The 17,538-nt window shown below is 53.4% G+C and overlaps 1 protein-coding gene across 1 annotated transcript in view; it reads right to left on the bottom strand.

The window, feature by feature from the left end:
• The window catches only part of ADAMTS2 (ADAM metallopeptidase with thrombospondin type 1 motif 2), a 252,171-nt gene that overhangs the window by 9,383 nt on the left and 225,250 nt on the right, over window positions 1-17,538 (bottom strand). The window contains exons 12-19 of the mRNA XM_070460787.1: window positions 16,570-16,745; window positions 15,395-15,528; window positions 13,002-13,125; window positions 11,675-11,755; window positions 9,822-9,988; window positions 5,865-6,024; window positions 3,943-4,075; window positions 2,825-3,032 (exon numbers count right to left, since the gene is read on the bottom strand). Of these exons, the coding sequence (XP_070316888.1) occupies window positions 2,825-3,032; window positions 3,943-4,075; window positions 5,865-6,024; window positions 9,822-9,988; window positions 11,675-11,755; window positions 13,002-13,125; window positions 15,395-15,528; window positions 16,570-16,745 (1,183 nt within the window). The remainder of the gene's footprint in view (window positions 1-2,824; window positions 3,033-3,942; window positions 4,076-5,864; window positions 6,025-9,821; window positions 9,989-11,674; window positions 11,756-13,001; window positions 13,126-15,394; window positions 15,529-16,569; window positions 16,746-17,538) is intronic.

The following is a 17,538-nucleotide window of genomic DNA, read 5'->3' as shown; positions in this document are numbered from 1 at the left end:
CGGCCTTGCCCTCGCCTCTGGAAGCTGCCTCAGGCTCTTGACCTCTAAAGTGAGCTGGAGAGAACAAATATGCTGGCCAAATAGAGCCCAGCACTTCCCTTCTCCGTCTAGAGGGACTGAGGCCCGGAGAAACAGCTATGCGCTGGGGACCACCGGGAAAGCTCTGCCTGTGTGCAGGTGTTGGCAGAGGGCCTTCCTCCTCCGGACACAGAGCTCTGTACCACCAGCGCCCGCACCGCCCCCTCCAGCCTCTGGCCCAGGAAAGCTCTGCCTGAGGGCAGGAGGTGTTGGCAGAAGACGCCCCCTCCCTGTGGACACAGAGCTCTGTACCACCAGTGCCCGCACCGCCCCCTCCAGCCTCTGGCCCAGGAAAGCTCTGCCCGAGTGCCAGAGGTGTGGCAGAGGACGCTCCCTCCTGTGGACACAGAGTTCTGTACCACCAGCGCCCGCACCGTCCCCTCCAGCCTCTGGCCCAGGAAAGCTCTGCCCGAGTGCCAGAGGTGTGGCAGAGGACGCCCCCTCCCTGTGGACACAGAGTTCTGTACCACCAGCGCCCGCACCGCCCCCTCCAGTCTCTGGCCCCCTTGGCGTCACCACACTGGGAGGGGCCAGAAGAGGCTGTCATGCCCAGACTCCTGGCTCTGCTCACAGCTCAGCCCAGCCGAGCCAAAGGATGATTCTCAAGTCCTTACCTCATGTGTGAGAAAGGCCTGACTCAGCAGACTGGATTGCTTGAACCTACCCAGTTCCAAGAAAGGCCTGTTTTCAGGACTGGCCTGATCAACTCCTGGGAACCAAGTTCATGGAGTGGTCTGTCTGGTAAGAGCATACCTGTGTGCCTGAGGTCCTGAACCTGGCTGCACCAACGTGTTTGGTTGGTTTACACCAAGAATATGATTTGTGGTGAGCATCCGCTTTCCTTCTGGGGTCCGGGGCTTCAGCAATGGGTGTCAGTCATGCAGGTGCCCTGTGCTTCCATGCATGGTCCCCAGTGAAGACCGTGGGCCCTGGATGCTTGTGCCTGGTCTCCTCCAGACTTCACCCAAGTGCTTTTTCCCTTTGCTGATTCTACTCTGTACGTGAACCATGAACTCCCAGAGCTAAAGTTGCATTTAGAAAAGGCAGAGGAACCAGAGATCAAATTGCCAACATCTATTGGATCATAGAAAAAGAAAGAGAGTTCCAGAAAAACATCTACTACCATTTCATCAACTATACTAAAGCCTTTGACTATGTGGATCACAACAATCTGTGGAAAATTCTTAAAGAGATGGGAATACCAGGCCATCTCACCTGCCTCCTGAGGAACCTGTATGCAGGTCAAGAAGCAACAGTTAGAACCAGACATGGAACAAGAGACTGGTTCCTAACTGGGAAAGGAGTATGTCAAGGCTATATATTGTCACTCTGCTTATTTAATTTATATGCAGAGTACATCATGTGAAATGCCGGGCTAGATAAAGCAAAAGCTGAAAAAGATTGTCAGGAGAAACATCAATAACCTCAGATATGCAGATGACACCACCCTAATGGCAGAAAGCGAAGACAAACTCAAGAGCCTCTTGATGAAGTGAAAGAAGAGAGTGAAAGAGCTGGCTTAAAATTCAACATTCAAAAAATGAAGATCATGGCATCTGGTCCCAGCACTTCTTGGCAAATAGATAGGGAAACAATGGAAACAGTGACAGACTTTATTTTCTTGGGCTCCAAAATCACTGCAGATGGTGACTGCAACCATGAAATGAAAAGATGCTTGCTCCTTGGAAGAAAAGCTATGACCAACCTAGACATTGTATTAAAAAGAGACATTACTTTGCCGACAAAGGTCCTTCTAGTTAAAGCTATGGCTTTTCCGGTAGTCATGTACAGATGTGAGAGTTGGACTATAAAGAAAGCTGAGTGCCAAAGAATTGATGCTTTTGAACTGTGTTGCTGGAGAAGACTCTTAAGAGTCCCTTGGACTTCAAGGGGGTCGAACCAGTCAATCCTAAAGGAAATCAACCCTGAATATTCATTAGAAGGACTGATACTGAAGCTCCAATACTTTGGCCACCTGAGGCAAAGAGCCTACTCATTAGAAAAGACCTTGATGCTCAGAAAGATTGAAGGCAGGAGGAGAAGGGGACAATAGAGGACAAGATGGTTGGATGGCTTCACTGACTCAATGGACATGAGTTTGAGCAAGCTCCAGGAGCTGGTGATGGACAAGGAAGCCTGGCATGCTGCGGTCTGTGGGGTTGCAAAGAGTTGGGCACGACTAAGTGACTGAACGACAACAAAACTTTCACTGTAATAAAGCATAACCATGACTATAGCAACTTCCGTGGGGATCTTTGAGCCGAAAGCTGGTCTTGGCAACCCCTGACCACCAGGCATGTGAGCTGGATGTCAGTGCTCACATCAGCTCAGCCTTGCTCCCAGAACTCTCCTCCAGCCCCTGAGACTACCCTATTTTTATCAGCCAGATCTAAGCCCTCCTTTGCTCATGTCTCCTCTTGCAAGTCTGGTTGGCCTTTTAACCACACTTCTGCCCCCAGAGACAAAAGCCCAGGCCTCCTTTGTATCTTGGAGCCCAGGCTGCCCCTAATCTTCTGGAGGCCCAGTCCCCCATAGCACATGGGAGCCTCTGCCCTGCAGAGTAAAGATACACATTCCTCTGAGTTTCACACAGAACACTAGCCAGGGAAGCACGGGTGCCCTGAGACCTACAGGATGTGCCCTAGGGCAAGAACAGCATCCAGGCCAAAGTGGATCCCCCTGGCCACTTCAGTCCCACCCAAGCCTGGTTTTGGGGCTGAGGACACGGGGCCGGGGAGCTGCTCACCTGGGACCAGGACCCGGCGCGCCACCGTCCGGGGCACAGCTCACGGTTGCAGGCCCGGCGGCCCTCGGGTCGTGCATCATTGCAGTGCTTGGTATGCACGGAGCGCGTGGTGTTGTTGTGCAGTGGCTGGACACAGCGCACGGAGCGAGCCTGCATGCCTGTCCGCCCACAGCTCCGACTGCATGGCTCCCACTCGCCCGTGACCCACCTGCCAGGGCACACAGCACACGGTCAGCCCCCGGAGAAACCCCGGTGGACAGGGGCAAGGCAGCCTGTTCCTCCAGGCGCATCTTCCCTGCGTCAGGAAGGCGCCCTGAGGCCAGCTGTACCCCTGCCTGAGGTCCTGCAGACAACGAACCCCAAGCGTGCCCACTGCTAGGAGACCCTGGTTCGGGGGTAGCCTTTGTCCTTTCTTAGCCTCCTGACTCTGCCCTCTGACCTCACCAACCTTTCTGGGCAGCAGCATGGATGCCCTCAGCACCTGTCCTCAAAGGGCACCCACCTGCTGATTGACCCACCATCTTCCCTGCTTGGGGCCCTGCAAAAGGAACCTGGGCCCAGAAATGCAGCCCCATCAAATTCCGGGTCTGGAAGGTCAAGGCTGCAGCCCCGGGGTGAGCTGTGAGGGAAACATCTACCACAGGGCCAGAAGTAAGCCAGCACCCTCGGAGCCTGTTTCCCCATCTGAGCGTTAGAACTTATTGTCATTTATAGCATCCCAGGTGGCCCTAGTGGTTAAGAACCTGCCTGCCAGTGCAGGAGACGCAGGTTCAATCCCTGGGTTGGGAAGATCCCCTGGAGAAGGAAACGGCAATGCACTCCAGTATGCTTGCCTGGAAAATTCCACGGACAGAGGAACTTGGTGGGCTACAGTCCATGGGGTCACAAAGATGCACATTATTGTTTCTTTCTACCAAGTCTGAAGGAGGAGGCCACTGCCCAGTCTGAAACACCTTAGACTCCATAGAACATGTTGAGTGAGAAAGACTGAAACGTCTCAGGGCCTCTGGGGCCCAGAGCTGCCCAGAAACCAGGGCCTGCGCCACCCCCCACAGGGGCCTCAGGATGCGTCCCCCCTCCTCTAGCAGGGCTGGGGGCCAGAGAGCCCCGGCACTCACACGGGCTGGGAGCACTCCTGTGGGTTGCAGGTCCGGCGGATGGCTTTGGGCTTTGAGACGGAGTCGCAGAAGCCTCGGTGTACCATCTTGTGGTCCAGCCTCCGGCGGCAGCCATACTTGGTGAATTGGGACCCTGAAGATGAGAGCTTGAGGGGGCTCAATGGGACAGTATGGGCCCTCCAGCAGGTGTGGAGGGGCGGCTCCTCAGGCCACTTCAGCCCTGTTCTCCCTGTCCTGCTAATGGGGCGAGGGCAGGGCAGGTTTGGACAAGTCTAGCCTGGTGCCCGCCCAGCACCCCAGGCCAAGTGAAGGTGCCAGGCCAGGGAGAGCAGCTTCCTGGGTGGCTTCCTGGGGCAAGAGGGAAGGTTCTAGTCTCTCTCCCAGCATTTAGTCATTTACTATACCTTGGATTAACATGCACTGAGAACCTCACTAAACATGGAACACAGCCTGCAAGGCTCCTCCAGCCAGTCTAGTGCAGCAGTTCTCAGCTGGTGGAGATTTTGTCCCTGGGGACATCTGGCAATGTCTGGGACACTTGGCTGTCACAACTGGAAAGGAGATGCCACCAGCACTGAACAGGGAGAGGCCGGGGATGCCACTCAGCATTCTACAATCATGGGACAATCCCCATAACAGACAACTATAGAGCCCAAAATGTCAACTGGGGTAAGTCTCAAAATCTCAGCCTAGTGCGTTAGACATAAGAGAATATGACAGAGCAGCTTGATCTAGACTGGGCATCTGGGGGTGTCCCAGGAAATACAGGATACCAGTGCTCTGGTTTCATGGAAAGCAGTGAAGGAGGCTCCCCAGGGAGCAGATGGCCTGTGCAAACGCCCTGAGGCAGAAGCATGGCATGTCCAGAAAAGCAGCTAAGGCCAGCATGGACAGGGCCAAGTGAGCAAGGGTTTGCAGTGCCAGTGGCAGAGGGAGACGTCAGAGAGTTGCTTGGACCTTGGAGGCCATGAGGAGAATTTTGTTTTTTATCAAGAGCAGAAGGATCTGCTGGTAACTATGACACCAGGAAAGGGTATGGTCTAATCTGCCCCTTTAATAGGTTAAAGTGGGGGACAGTCAGGTAGTGAGGATGCCGCCAGGACTGGGGAGATGGTAAGAGCAGATGAGAAACGCAGGAGGGAGGCTCAACAGGACGCGCTGATAAAATCAGGGCGGGGAAGCTCCGGGGATGGCTGGGGTGCCACCCACTCAGGCAGCAGCTCTGGGAGAACTCCCTGTCTCGTCTTGGTAAGGGGCCCTGCGTGGTCCTGTGTTTGAAGGTGGTCTGTCCTGCCCACCTGCTTCTGCAGACTGAGTGTCTTCTCCTGCTTCTCATCTCCTCCAGCCCCCAAGGAGCAGGGAATACACTGGACAGATCAGAACTTCTTATCTGTTATGTCACACCCAAGTTTGAGGTCCAAAGCAGGTGGGACCTCCCTGCACCCAGCCCTGCCCCAGAAAGGAAAGGCCTTTTTGAATGAACTTAAGAGGGCCCTGCAGAGGAGGCCTCTCCACTGGTCTCCAGCTTGGTCCAAGTCTTCTTTCCTGTGACCTGCCTCACGATGTCACAGTGATCTATCCAAGCACCCTCACGGTGACCTCCCGTCAGGCCAGACCTCCTTCCCATGATGATGCGGGTGGGTGCTGGTGTCATGCAAGCCCACACATGCCCCCTTGCTGCCTTTGGCCAGAGGCCCTGAGCACCTCCCTTCCTGTCCACCCTCTACCACCTCCCTGGTGGGGCTAGGCCCTTGTTACCTGGGCAAAGGTCACTGACTTGGGTCTAGTGTTCTCATAGCTGGCACAACCCTCACTCCAGGCAGTCAGCAGAGACCATGGGCTGAAGGAAGCTCCTCACCCAGGAGACCCTTCCTGCTCAACCCCACCTCCTCTGGGGCCCCAGCTCTGAGAAAGCCCCTCACCTCCACCGCAGGGCTTGGAGCAGGGAGACCACTTCTTCAGGGCCCACTCATAGCCCACAGAGTCATCCTCCAAGACATTGTTGTCGTCCACATTGAGCGAGTCCTCATGGATCATGTACTTGTAGGTCAGCGAGATGCGGGCGTCCCCCTCCGGGATGACCTGCCCCGGAGACAGGGGTGAATATGCCTGCCCCCCCTCCACCCTCACCCAGAGACCCGGTTAGGAAGGTCAGCCCAAGGAATATGCCTGGCCAAGTCTCATTATTCCAGGTAGTCAGGTTCTAGAAGGTCCCAGCAAACATGGAACCTGTCAGTATTGAACCAGTGCTCACAGGGGAACACAGGGTCTGGTCATGACATTTTCATCAACAGCCCATGCATAAGCATATTCTATGTGTATTTCTGTTTAGACACCTTAATCAGTACACACTGTTGATTCTTTAATACTGAACTCACAGCCAGCACCCAGGCACTTGTGCCTGGACAAAGCTCAGTAACACATGCATTCTTGTCTCTCCACGGGGCAAACCCGCAGCCTCCCACACAGAGGGACAGCAGACACTTCACAACCGCAACTGGGGACATTTTAAACAGTGAGATTATCCTCCGAAAGCAAAAAAATGCAAAGGACATGGCAGTAAACAGAGTGTGAAAAGACGCTTGTTTACAGCAGGAGCTGAAATAAGAAGCAGAACCATGCCTGGCTCGGCTCCGCTGGGAGCAGGCAGGTCAGGCGCCCACACTCTGCCTGCTCCGCCGAGAGCACCGGCAGGCCTCGCTCTACGGCACTTCGGTTTACCGTGCTTCACAGACGTTATGTCTTAACAACGCACAGGTTGGTGGCCGACCCACATGCGGCAAGTCTATTGGCACCATTTGTCAACAGCATTTGGTCACTCTGTGTCTGTCTGGGTCACGTTTTGGTAATTCCCACAATCTTTCAAATTTTTTCATTATTGCTGGACAAGTTAATGGAAGTAGTCTTGTTAAGGCTTCAAAAGCTACTGACTAAACAGAGACCCTGAAAGGAGTTACATGCCAAGTGGCTGACTAGCAGAAACGGCAAACGATCTTAGGAGCCAGCAGATAAGGGAGGGAGTAAGTCACAAGAATGGGAGTGAGTCACGAAGCTTCCTGGGCCTTGGAACTCTGCCCACTCCCAGGGATCTGCTGACATTCTGAGACTTACGAAAAGACATACAAGGCTTTACCATAATAGCCAGAACTGCATCTCCGCACAGAATGTACTCGCGGCTTGAAATAAAAGCAGGACTGCTTTGAACAGAGTTCTGAAGTCTCAACAGTGGGAGAAGGGATGCAGGGATGAGGGGGACAGACTCCCCAGAACCTCTCAACTGGGGGTCCAGACTGCTGTTCCTGGGACTGCCCAGTATCGCCTGAACATGGATGTATACATTTGTTTCTTGCTGTCCCATGTACCGGGGACCAGATTAGACCTGGATGGCTCCCAATTTAGTGAGATATAGCATATATATTTATATAGATATTATATTATTATATATAATACATAATAAACATTATATAATTATAATTATATATTATATAATTATATATTGTTATAATTATATAATATATTTTTATATATTGTATATTATATAATATATTATATATCATTAAATTAAATATAACATTTAGTATGTAATAATATATACATATATTATATATCATATATTATGTAATTATATATGTAATATATAACTATATATTATGTTTACATATTTATAAAAATATATATTCATATATTTATAAAATTTATATATTTATAAAATATTGTATATTTATATATTTTGTATTATATATTATATGTATAATTTTATATATTAATATTAATATAATCGATATTAATAAATAACACTAATAATTATTTGAAATTTATAGTATTATTGTATAAATATAAATTTACACATTTATAAAATATTTTATGTTATATATTTTATATTATATATTATATAATTATATATATTATATCTTTATATATTTTTACATATTTATAAAATATTTTATATTTATATATTTTCTATATGGACAAATATTATATAATATAATAATAAATAAAGTATATATAATATATAATATATATAATAACAATTATATATATTATATATATTGTATATAGTATATATAAATTATATAGTATATATTATATAATTTATATATTTATACAATATATAATTACATATACTTATATATTGTTATATATTATAATATAATATATAATATATATAGTAACTTATATGATGTATATTATATTATAATATAATATCTATAACATTATATCTAATATAATATATTGTATCTGATATATATAATCTAATATATATAATACATATCTATTTTTGTGGCAACGTATGTACACTAACTTCTTGCTCTATCACTTGTCCTCGTACGTAACTCACTACTAATGTAATAAACTTCCCCATTTCTTCTTACTAAGTGTGCTGTGTGTTTGCTGCTCAGTCGTGTCTGACTCCTTGTGACCCCATGGACTGCGGCCCACCAGGCTCCTCTGTCCATGGGGTTCTCTGGCAAGAATACGAGAGTGGGCTACCATGCCCTCCTGCAAGGGATCTTCCCAACCCAGGAATCGAACCCAGGTCTCCTGCATTGCGTGTGGATTCTTTACCGTCTGAACCACCAGGGAAGCCCAAGAATCTGGAGTGGGTGGTCTATCCCTTCTCCAGGGGATCTTCCAGACCAGGAATCACACTGGGGTCTCCTGCATTGCAGGCAGATTCTTTACAGACTGAGCCACCAGAGAAGCCTCGGCTGGTTATTTTGCCAGTGAGTCCTCTGAACCTGACACCAAAAGGAAGTCTCCGCAGGACACAACTCTTTCAGCAGAACAATTATATACTCTCATTATGGTGATCTCTGACCAGGTGGTCTTTGATGATACTATTGTAGCTGACTTTTTGCTTTTTATTTTTAATTAAGGTATGTGCATTGTGTTTTAGACCTAAGGCTATCACACATTTCACAGACTACAGGACAGTGTAACATAACTCATGTGCACTGGGAAACAAACACATTTGCATGACTTGCATCACTGACATTCACTTTCCTGTGGTGGCCTGGAACCAAACCTACCTACTTCTCCTGAGGTATGCCTGTACCGGTTTTGAGATCAGAATGCTTTCGGCAGGTGAGTTTGCCAACCCAGGAACAGCAGGTTCTGAGGCCCGGCTGTGTGTGCACTGACAGGCAGTGCACCAGAGGCACTTCTGGGATGAACGGGCGCCCGGGCGAGGTGAGCAGAGCGCAGTGCTCGTCAACACCCCACCCCTCGCTGCACACCCTCTTGCGGGGCGCTGGCCCCACCGCGGTGTGCTCACCTTGACACCTGAGCCTTATCTGCAGTGTTTTAATTTTTTTTTTTACTCATAAAATATATAACATATGCAATTGAAATTAATCTTTCAAAAGTGAATTAGGAAATCAAACCCCCTCTGTGTTCCCATCACCAGGAGCAGCCTGTGGCCCTGGAGTCAGGGGACCCGGGGTCCAGTCCTGCTCAGAGACAAAGTCTTAGTGTGACCCGGGTCTAGCAGTCCAATTTCCTGGAGCCCCCCATCGGTCACCCCCAGGGTTTGAATGCAGTAACAGACAAGAATAAGCATGATGAGACGCGGCCGTGAATGTTGCTCAGAGTTGTTTGCGGAGGGGGAAGCCTAAATGCTTACAGGGCATTTTGTCTCGAGGCACCCAGGGACACAGGGCCCAAAGCCAGGCCGGTGGCTCCAAGAGTGCGCCTCACTCTGACACAGAGATGGAGATCCTCAGCTCAAAGGTCAGGCCGGAGGGGCCCTGCAGAACCTGGCCCGAAGGATGCAGGGAGGCGCAGGGCTCCCAGGCACCGCCCACCCCTTCCCCAGCTGCCACGTGCCCCACCTGCCTCACGCTGCAAGAGGCGGCGGGCCTGGCCCCCGTCTGACTCACCAGCACCGTGATGGTGCCGTGGAGGGGGCCCATGGTCTGCAGCGTCTCCCGGCCGTCCTCATTCCGGTACTCCCACTCCACACCCATGGCAATGAAGGTCTTGGAGTTGGGATCCACGTCATTCTCTTCATTTAAAATGAACTTGCCTGTCTCCAGGTTTTTGACGGCTGAATGATAAAAGACAGAATGACGGAAGACAGCCATGACCACCCGGGGGGGGGGGGGGCAGAAGCGTGGGAGGTCAGCAGGGTTCACTAGTTTGAACAGGTTGGGGGAGTTGTGGGGAGCAGAGCCCCTTGTCTTCCAACTGCCCTCCTCCAGGGGCCCATCAGTCCCGCTGACAGCCCAAGCCGCCTTGGGAGCCTGCCTTGTCCTTTGTCTCTGCACTGGACCTAGGTTTTCCCTCCAACCCGCCCTTCTGTGGGGTCCAGGGCTCTTTCCTGGATCTGCCTCTCAGGCCCTGGGGGAGAGGCTCCATGGTAGGGACTTAGCAGGCACCAGGGCCACGTCCCTGCAGTCTACTTGGAGCACTCGGGGGGCTCTCAGAGCCACTGCCCTTCCTGTCCCAGGTCCCCGGGGCGAGGGATACCTGCTGGACACCAGGGCTTCCTGCCCTGGGGTGAGCACACGCCCCATACATCCGCCCACCCTGTTGATAACTATGGCTCAGCTTGGTGCCCCACCAGTTCCCTACACCCCAAAGAGGCCTGGCCTGACTTGGGGACCACCCAGGCCACTATGCATCCACAAAGAATGTCTAAGAGATGAGAATCCGCTGGTCACAAAGCCCCACACTTGCCAGAGTGTGGAAAGTGGCTACTGGGGGGCTGCTGGAAGATTTCAGCAGGGAGGCCACAGACTGGACACAAAAATCACGGGATAACAGTGAGGAAAACGTTCCCTGCACAAGTTTCCTAGACTCCCTTGAGAGCTGTGGTAAGTGCCAGGAGGTCCCCAGCCGGTCACTAACCCTCCCTCCTCGTTTGCAGGGATGGCCCTGGGCAGGAAACAATCTTTAGGTAGAAGTGTCTTTTTTTAAGGGGTTGACTTTTATATTTGCCTTCTACTTTAAACAAGTAGTCCTGGCTGTCCATTTTGGGATAGCAACATAAAAGTCTCTAAAAATAAGGAAGAAAGAAACACTTGTTTTTTAAAAAGAGTGGTGTTTGCTCACATCAGCGGGGGTGCTAGGTGCCTGCAGCCAGGGAACCCCTGACCCAGTTTGGCCTCCAGGGCACTGGGAAGAAGATGAGGCCCAACCTAGAAAGGACTTGTGTGGGGTCCCCTCACTGACCCCCAGCATCACTTCCTACTTCGGCCCTGCAACTTGTGGGGGGTGTGGATGAGGGAACCCCTGTGAGGGGTTCCAGGCAGCCTGCAGCACAGTGCCACAGGAGCTGCCACGTGAGAAGGGGCACCCCAAGTTGTTAGAACATCCAAATTCTCAAGAGATGCCCGGAATCTCTATTCCAAAAGAATCACTTGAATTTAAAAGGAAACTAAATGAAAATATGCAAATGCACCGTGGGAGCCCATCTACCAGCTGGCCTCGGCATCCACTGCTTGTGGACCTGGCTGCCTTCCAGTGAGCAGGCGGCTTCCCCTTCGACCTTGAGGTGGGAGGGGTGCATGCCTTAGACACACGTCCCTCCAAAACTGCTATGAGGGAAGCCCTCTGATCCCAACCCCTGGCCTCTCCATTGGGAAAGTACTAAAGGAGAGATCCACCCATCAGCTGGGCCAAGCCAGGGACAGAGGAGACAGGAGTGCAGCCCATGCCTCCCAGTCTGGCCCCTGACCCCCAGAAGAGTCAGGCTGTGGAGCCACTGCATTGTCTGGGCTCCGGCACTCACCCAGGTGATGGCTGGTGGTGTCTGCTTCCTGGATTAGCAGGTGTCTGGCTCCTGCCGGGATCTCAAACATCTTGATGTAACCTTGGTTGAGATGCAGGGAGACAAAGCCAAATGAGAAGGAGAGGCTATCAAAGGCGGACAATGCGAGGAGGGCCTTGCCCTCGACGGTGCTTCAGAGGCCCCAGTGTTTGATGGGCTCTGCCCACTGAGAGAGGGGCCCACGGGAAAGCTAGTGCATCCCAGACAGCAACAGCCCTCCGGCTCATTTTCAAATCCAGGCGCTTCTTCAACCTCTTCCATTGAAAGCTCGGTGGGTGTCCTCATGAGAAGCCCCGGACTCATGCCCCACATGGAGCTAAGATGCCACAACCAGGAGAGAGGCCTTCAGCAAACTGCTCGGTCTCCCTGGACCTCAGCAGCTTAATCCCTGCTCACATGGGACTGTGCAGAGGGCCAGCTGGCGGCAGCCCAGCACCAGCTCCGAGTGGAGTCTGGCAGGTTTGCTCCAGGCCCTTCTTCCAAAAGAGCTGAACCAAAGTGCCCGCGTGCATGCTTGGGCGCTCGGTCACTCAGTCGTGTCCAACTCTGTGTGACCCCATGGACTATACAGCCCACCAGGCTCCTCTGTCCCTGGGGCTTCTCCAGGCCAGAACACTGGAGTGGGCTGCCAGGCCCTTCTCCAGGGGTTCTTCCTGACCCAGGGATGGAACACTCATCTCCTGCGTCTTCTGCGTTGGCAGGTAGCTTCTTTACCAGTGAGGACCTGGGAAGCCCACCAAAGTGGCTTCTCCCCATTTCAGTCAGAGGCAGAGCAGTCAGCTACCGCAGGCCCACCCAGAGCCCTGAAGCCAGGTGTAGGGACCACTCTCGAAGGAGGTTCATTCAGAGGGCTGTTCTCCCAGAGTGCACCTTGGCCAGGGACCCCAAGTTCCCCAGCCCCAAATTTCCTGTGGCTCTGTTGGGACAGGCCTGCCTTTCCCTAGGCCACAGGCTGCACTGGCTAGCTCATCAAAGGTTCCGCTCACAGGCACCTGGGGGCGGCAGTGGTGGGGCAGAGAGCAAGGGAGGCCAGTGGTGGCCAGAAAGCCTTGGAGAGCTGGGGAGGGAGCCCTCAAACAAAGATATTTAAGGTTCACCTTGTGCACCCCACACCCTGGCATTCTCCCCGTCCCCACCCAGCCTGGGGCCTGACACAGTGACCCCTAAGATCGCCTCTCCACCCCACCCTCCCAGACTTAGAGCCCCTCTTCCCCAGACAGACCAGAGGTCAGGCGCTATAGACACGCAGGCCCGGGCCTCTGGGCAGGGGCGGGAGGGGTGCACTCACCAAGCTTCTTAGGTGAGCGCGTGAATGTGCCCTTGACCACCTTGCAGTGGGAGCTGTCCCCTCCGCACACACCACACTTGTCCTCCTGCTTGCTGGAGCCGATCACCCCGTCACAGCCCACCTTCTGCAGAGGGGTGGGGGGAATGCGGTGCCCGCTGAGACCCTGCTCCCCACTGGGCCCTGGCACCTGCTCCCCCTGCAGCCCAGGTGTGGGCAGTCCCTGACGCAGAGGAAGGAGAGCGGGCTTTGGAGCAAGAAAGACCCTGTGTGCCCACTGCAGGGAGAGCGTAAGTTGGTCCAGATGGTGTGTGCAGGCTCTCTCACCCCACATTTTGTAAATAATGGCTATGTAACAGTTGAGCGCATTTGTGGCCCTGAGCATGCGCATCACGAGGTGCTTACTTGACCCGGAGTTACTTGCGCTGTAGGGATATGTGAGCTCCACCTAAAAAGCGGTGGCATTACTGCTGCCTCACGGCTGTATCCCTTGGGTCAGCCACGAGAGGAGAGAATACACCATGAATACTGCTACAGTTGCTGCGTCAGCCAGGAGAGAATAAATGTGTCTGCACTTCCAGCGGCTCCTTGAGTCTCCTTCCAGCCTCTTAGCTCGCGCCTTGCCTACCCTGGTTTCAGCGAACAGTGCAGACAGTGTGAACAGCGAGACAAATGGCGTCACGAGTGGCATCGGCAAGACACCCACCCAAGGACCCGCCTTCTCCCCGCTCATTCATCCACTCCTGTGGGCACAGTGACTTGCAGAGGACTCCGCACAGCCCAGTGTGAAAGCTGCTCAGTCGTGACCCCATGGACTACACAGTCCATGGAACTCTCCAGGCCACAACACTGGAGTGGGTAGCCTATCCCTTCTCCAGCGGATCTTCCTGACCCAGGAATTGAACCGGGGTCTCCTGCATTGCAGTTGGATTCTTTACCAGCTGAGCTACCAGGGCTTAGTCCCGAGGCTGCCCTGACACAGACACTGGTGTCCTCATGAACATAAATCAGACATGGCCTCTGCCCTTCTCCCCGGAGTCCACGCAGCGGCCCTCCAGAGCTCCCACCCAAAGCTTAGGCCTATAGGTCCCTCCCTCGCATTGCTCCTAGGAATGGTGTCCTCTTCAGTCTGTCTTGGGGTGTGTGGGCAGGACACAAGAGCTGGTAGGAATACTTCTGCCTTCATTCTCTCAATGAATCCTCTCAACAGTGTCCACTCTAGGATTAAAAGTGGTTCCACACAGAGCAGGGATGTTTCCTTGCCCGAGGCCACCTGGTGGAGGCAGTAACAAATCCCAGTCCTTTTGCTTGCTATAGCCCTGGGACAGTACACCACTCCCAGGGCCGCAGAGCTCTGTGGGGAGCAGGCCCGGGCTCTGAGCACACTGCCTGAGGCCACATTCACACCCAAGACCACACTCAGCAGGGAAGACAGCCTCTCCTCCTGGCTGCTCTGCTCCCTGCCTGTTCTAGAGTGCACGGTAGCAAGTTTCCCTCTTTGCCCTGGCGGTCAGGAAGCCCAGAGCCAGTTCACCCCTCAAGATCCTCCTATCACCACCTCTTGTGAGACTGCGTCCTTCTCCTTTCCTCTTTGATTTCTGACTTTTGTGTTACAAAGACCTTTGAAGGCTGGGTCTCTAGACTATGAAGGGGCTACAGAGCCAGTTTCTGGCAATGCAGTCTTAGAGAATTTTTCAAACTGGCCAGCCCCAAGCTGTTTATTCTGCCTGCCTCCCCTTTCCCACTATGGAAACCCCAATAAAAGCTCGGCCCAGACGCTCCCCCGCTCCTTCTGCCTCCTCCCTGGACCTGGTGCACAGCACAGCATGCTCTTCCCTCAGGAAATGAAAGCAGTAAGCTCTTCCTACTGACAGCAGACTTCTGTGTCATCATTCAGGCACCTCCCTTAATTAAAACCCACGAGTACGGAGGAGACATCGCTGTCTTTGTTTTCAAGTATTAATACTCGGTTGAGTGTTTGGAGTGTGAGCAGACTGCGTGGCCTGCCCTCCCTGCTGGTTACAATCCTACTGAAACACGAGTGGAGAGAATCCCTGAGCTCTCCCCCCACAACGCCACACCCCACTTCCCTGTTCTTCCAGCCTCTTCCACCGCACGCTCTCTGCCGGAGATATCCTGAGGATGCTCATTTCTCGGGAAGGTGAGACGAGAGTCAGCCTCTTTGACACTACAGTCTGTCACATTTATACAAGCTACAGAGGCTCCCTGCTATTTCTAGAAAAGGGGGCAGGTCTGGGAACCAACATTTGCTGAGAGCCTGCCCTGATCTAGGTGCGGTTTGCAGTACTTTGCATGCTTAACCTCAGCGAATCTTCCCGAAGCCCCAGACAGCCGAGGCCCTGAGACATCACTGCCCCTGCTCCTGGGGCACTCACCCTGCAGTCCCCACGCACGCAGAGGCTGAAGGCGTCCTTGTAGGAACAGCGCGTCCCATCATGCACCATGCGCTTCATGGATACCACCTCCCCGGTCTCCTTGGACTCACAGTAGAGGTGACAGCGCTCCTTGGCTGGAAGGGAAGCAGGGGATGTTGGCTGGCTGGCTGCACCGCTCACTTGCTTGTAGTTTCCTTCCTAAGTCTGCTAAAGGGAAGCCCCTCGCAAAGAGAAACTCCCGCCGAGGAGGGTCTCCTTATGATTCACCCCTGGGCCAGGGAAGAAAGGGAAAGAGGGGTACTGACGGCAACCCTCTTCATGACCCGGTTGTTCGGGACTTAGCTTCCCCCAGCTGAGCCAGCCTGTTGTGGGTGCAGCCAGGTCTCAGATCGCTGGGGTCCTACCTAGAGAACCCCATATTCAGGGGAAGGGCAGCTGGCTGTTGGCCAGGTCTCTGCTTGAAGACCTTCCCCAGTCCACCTCTGTAACCCTAAATAAAACTCCCCTTGCTTCAGTCTCGGGAGCTGGGCACCTTCTCTTCTCAGCAGTCACTGAGACACCTCATCGTTATTTGGTTTTTGGCCAGACCACAGTCCGCCTCTGCGGGTGGGGTGGGGTGGGGGGTCCTGTCTGCTCTGGCACCTTCTCCTGGCATGCACACGTGGAGCTGCCACAGGTGCTCAGCTGATACAGCGGAGACCCCGCCTCCCTCCTCAGCTCCATGCCTGGAAGGAACAGAAACTGCGTGGGATCCAGTTGAAATACAAACACTCTCACGCCTGAAGCTACCAGACTTTTCAGTTCCAGCAGCCAACAAATGCTTTTCGGTGCTTAAACCAGTTCATGGCACTTGGAACTGAGAGTTCTCACTGACAGATGAGAACTCAAAGGTAACCTGATTGCTTGGACAGCTCTGGCCTGTCCCTGCCCGGCGGCTGAGAGGGGTGGTGCAATGCCAGCCTTGTCCACCAGAGGGCAACTGCAGGCGCCTGGGGCCAGCTGGAGCTTGCTCTGTCTGCTGCATCCTTGGCCAGGCTGTTCCCTGGCTTTTCTGGGGCTGCAGTCCTGCCATGAGCCCCCAGCCCAGGGTGGGCTGTGCTGGCACGCCCATGCAGAATCAGTGGCCCAGTGAGCCCTGGCCCCCCCACCGAGTGCCCCCTCCCCCCGGGGCTCACCATCCCGGTGCTCGTGGGGCAGCCAGTGGTGTTGAGCGTCACCATGGTCGAAGTATAGGTCCCACTGCCGGCACTGCTCCTCACGGAAGTCGGCCAGCGCATCAGGGCAGTCCTGGGAGTTGCAGAGCTGGAAATCGTAGGCAAGGCCCGAGCAGGTGCGGCCCCCATTGGCTGGGCTGGAGGAGAAAGCAGAGAGGCCTTCCAACGGGGTGCCGCCAGGAAGAGGCCAGCACTTAGAGAGCCACCTGTGGGATTGGCAGGGATCCCTGAGCCTTGGGGGTGAGGGGGCAGCTCTGCTGAGTGAAGGAACCCAGCCCTGTCCCAGAGCTTTGGCGCGTCAGTACAGGAGAGGCTGGTAATCCTCCTGGGGGCCCCAAGGGAAGGGAGCACCTACTCAGCCTCTGTGCACCCCCGGCCCCACCCCGGCTCCTGTAGCTATGGCTGTGAACCAGCAGTGATCTGTAACAGGGTGTGTAGGGTCTGCCACGCCCCCGGCCATAAGCCCCAGGGTGGAGGAGCTGGGTGAGCCTCCCCGACATCCTCCCGACCTGGGCCTCACACACAGTGAGTAAGTAATTCTGAAGGAGTGGAATCCTGCTACAGGTGTTCTCAACAAGCGTCAGGTACATCTCCAGGTCGCCTCCACCTCAGGAAAACGTGGGCTGTGCCTCTGTGATTTCTGTACTTTGCTGAGAACCTCACCAGTCCACAAAGCACCAACCCCACAGGAAAGGTGCCGGCTGATGGCCAGCAAGTGCCCCTGGAAGCCCAGGTGCTACAGCATGGCAGGCTAGCACCTTGGGAGGAGCGGGAGGCTTCAGTGTGGCCATCTGCCAGATGTGACAGAGCCAAGCAGAACCCGAGGCCCCATCCGAGTCTTGGGCAAAAGTCACGCTCTGCTGTGACGAGGGATATACAGCATACAGCACTGGAGCGTGGACGATGGAAGGGGCCGGCTTCCTCGAGGCT

This window comes from Odocoileus virginianus, chromosome 3 (genome assembly GCF_023699985.2).
Source record: "Odocoileus virginianus isolate 20LAN1187 ecotype Illinois chromosome 3, Ovbor_1.2, whole genome shotgun sequence".
Taxonomy (NCBI): Eukaryota; Metazoa; Chordata; class Mammalia; order Artiodactyla; family Cervidae; genus Odocoileus; species Odocoileus virginianus.
The sequence above is the reverse complement of the archived record's forward strand: the minus strand, read 5'-3'. Positions and strand labels throughout refer to the sequence as shown.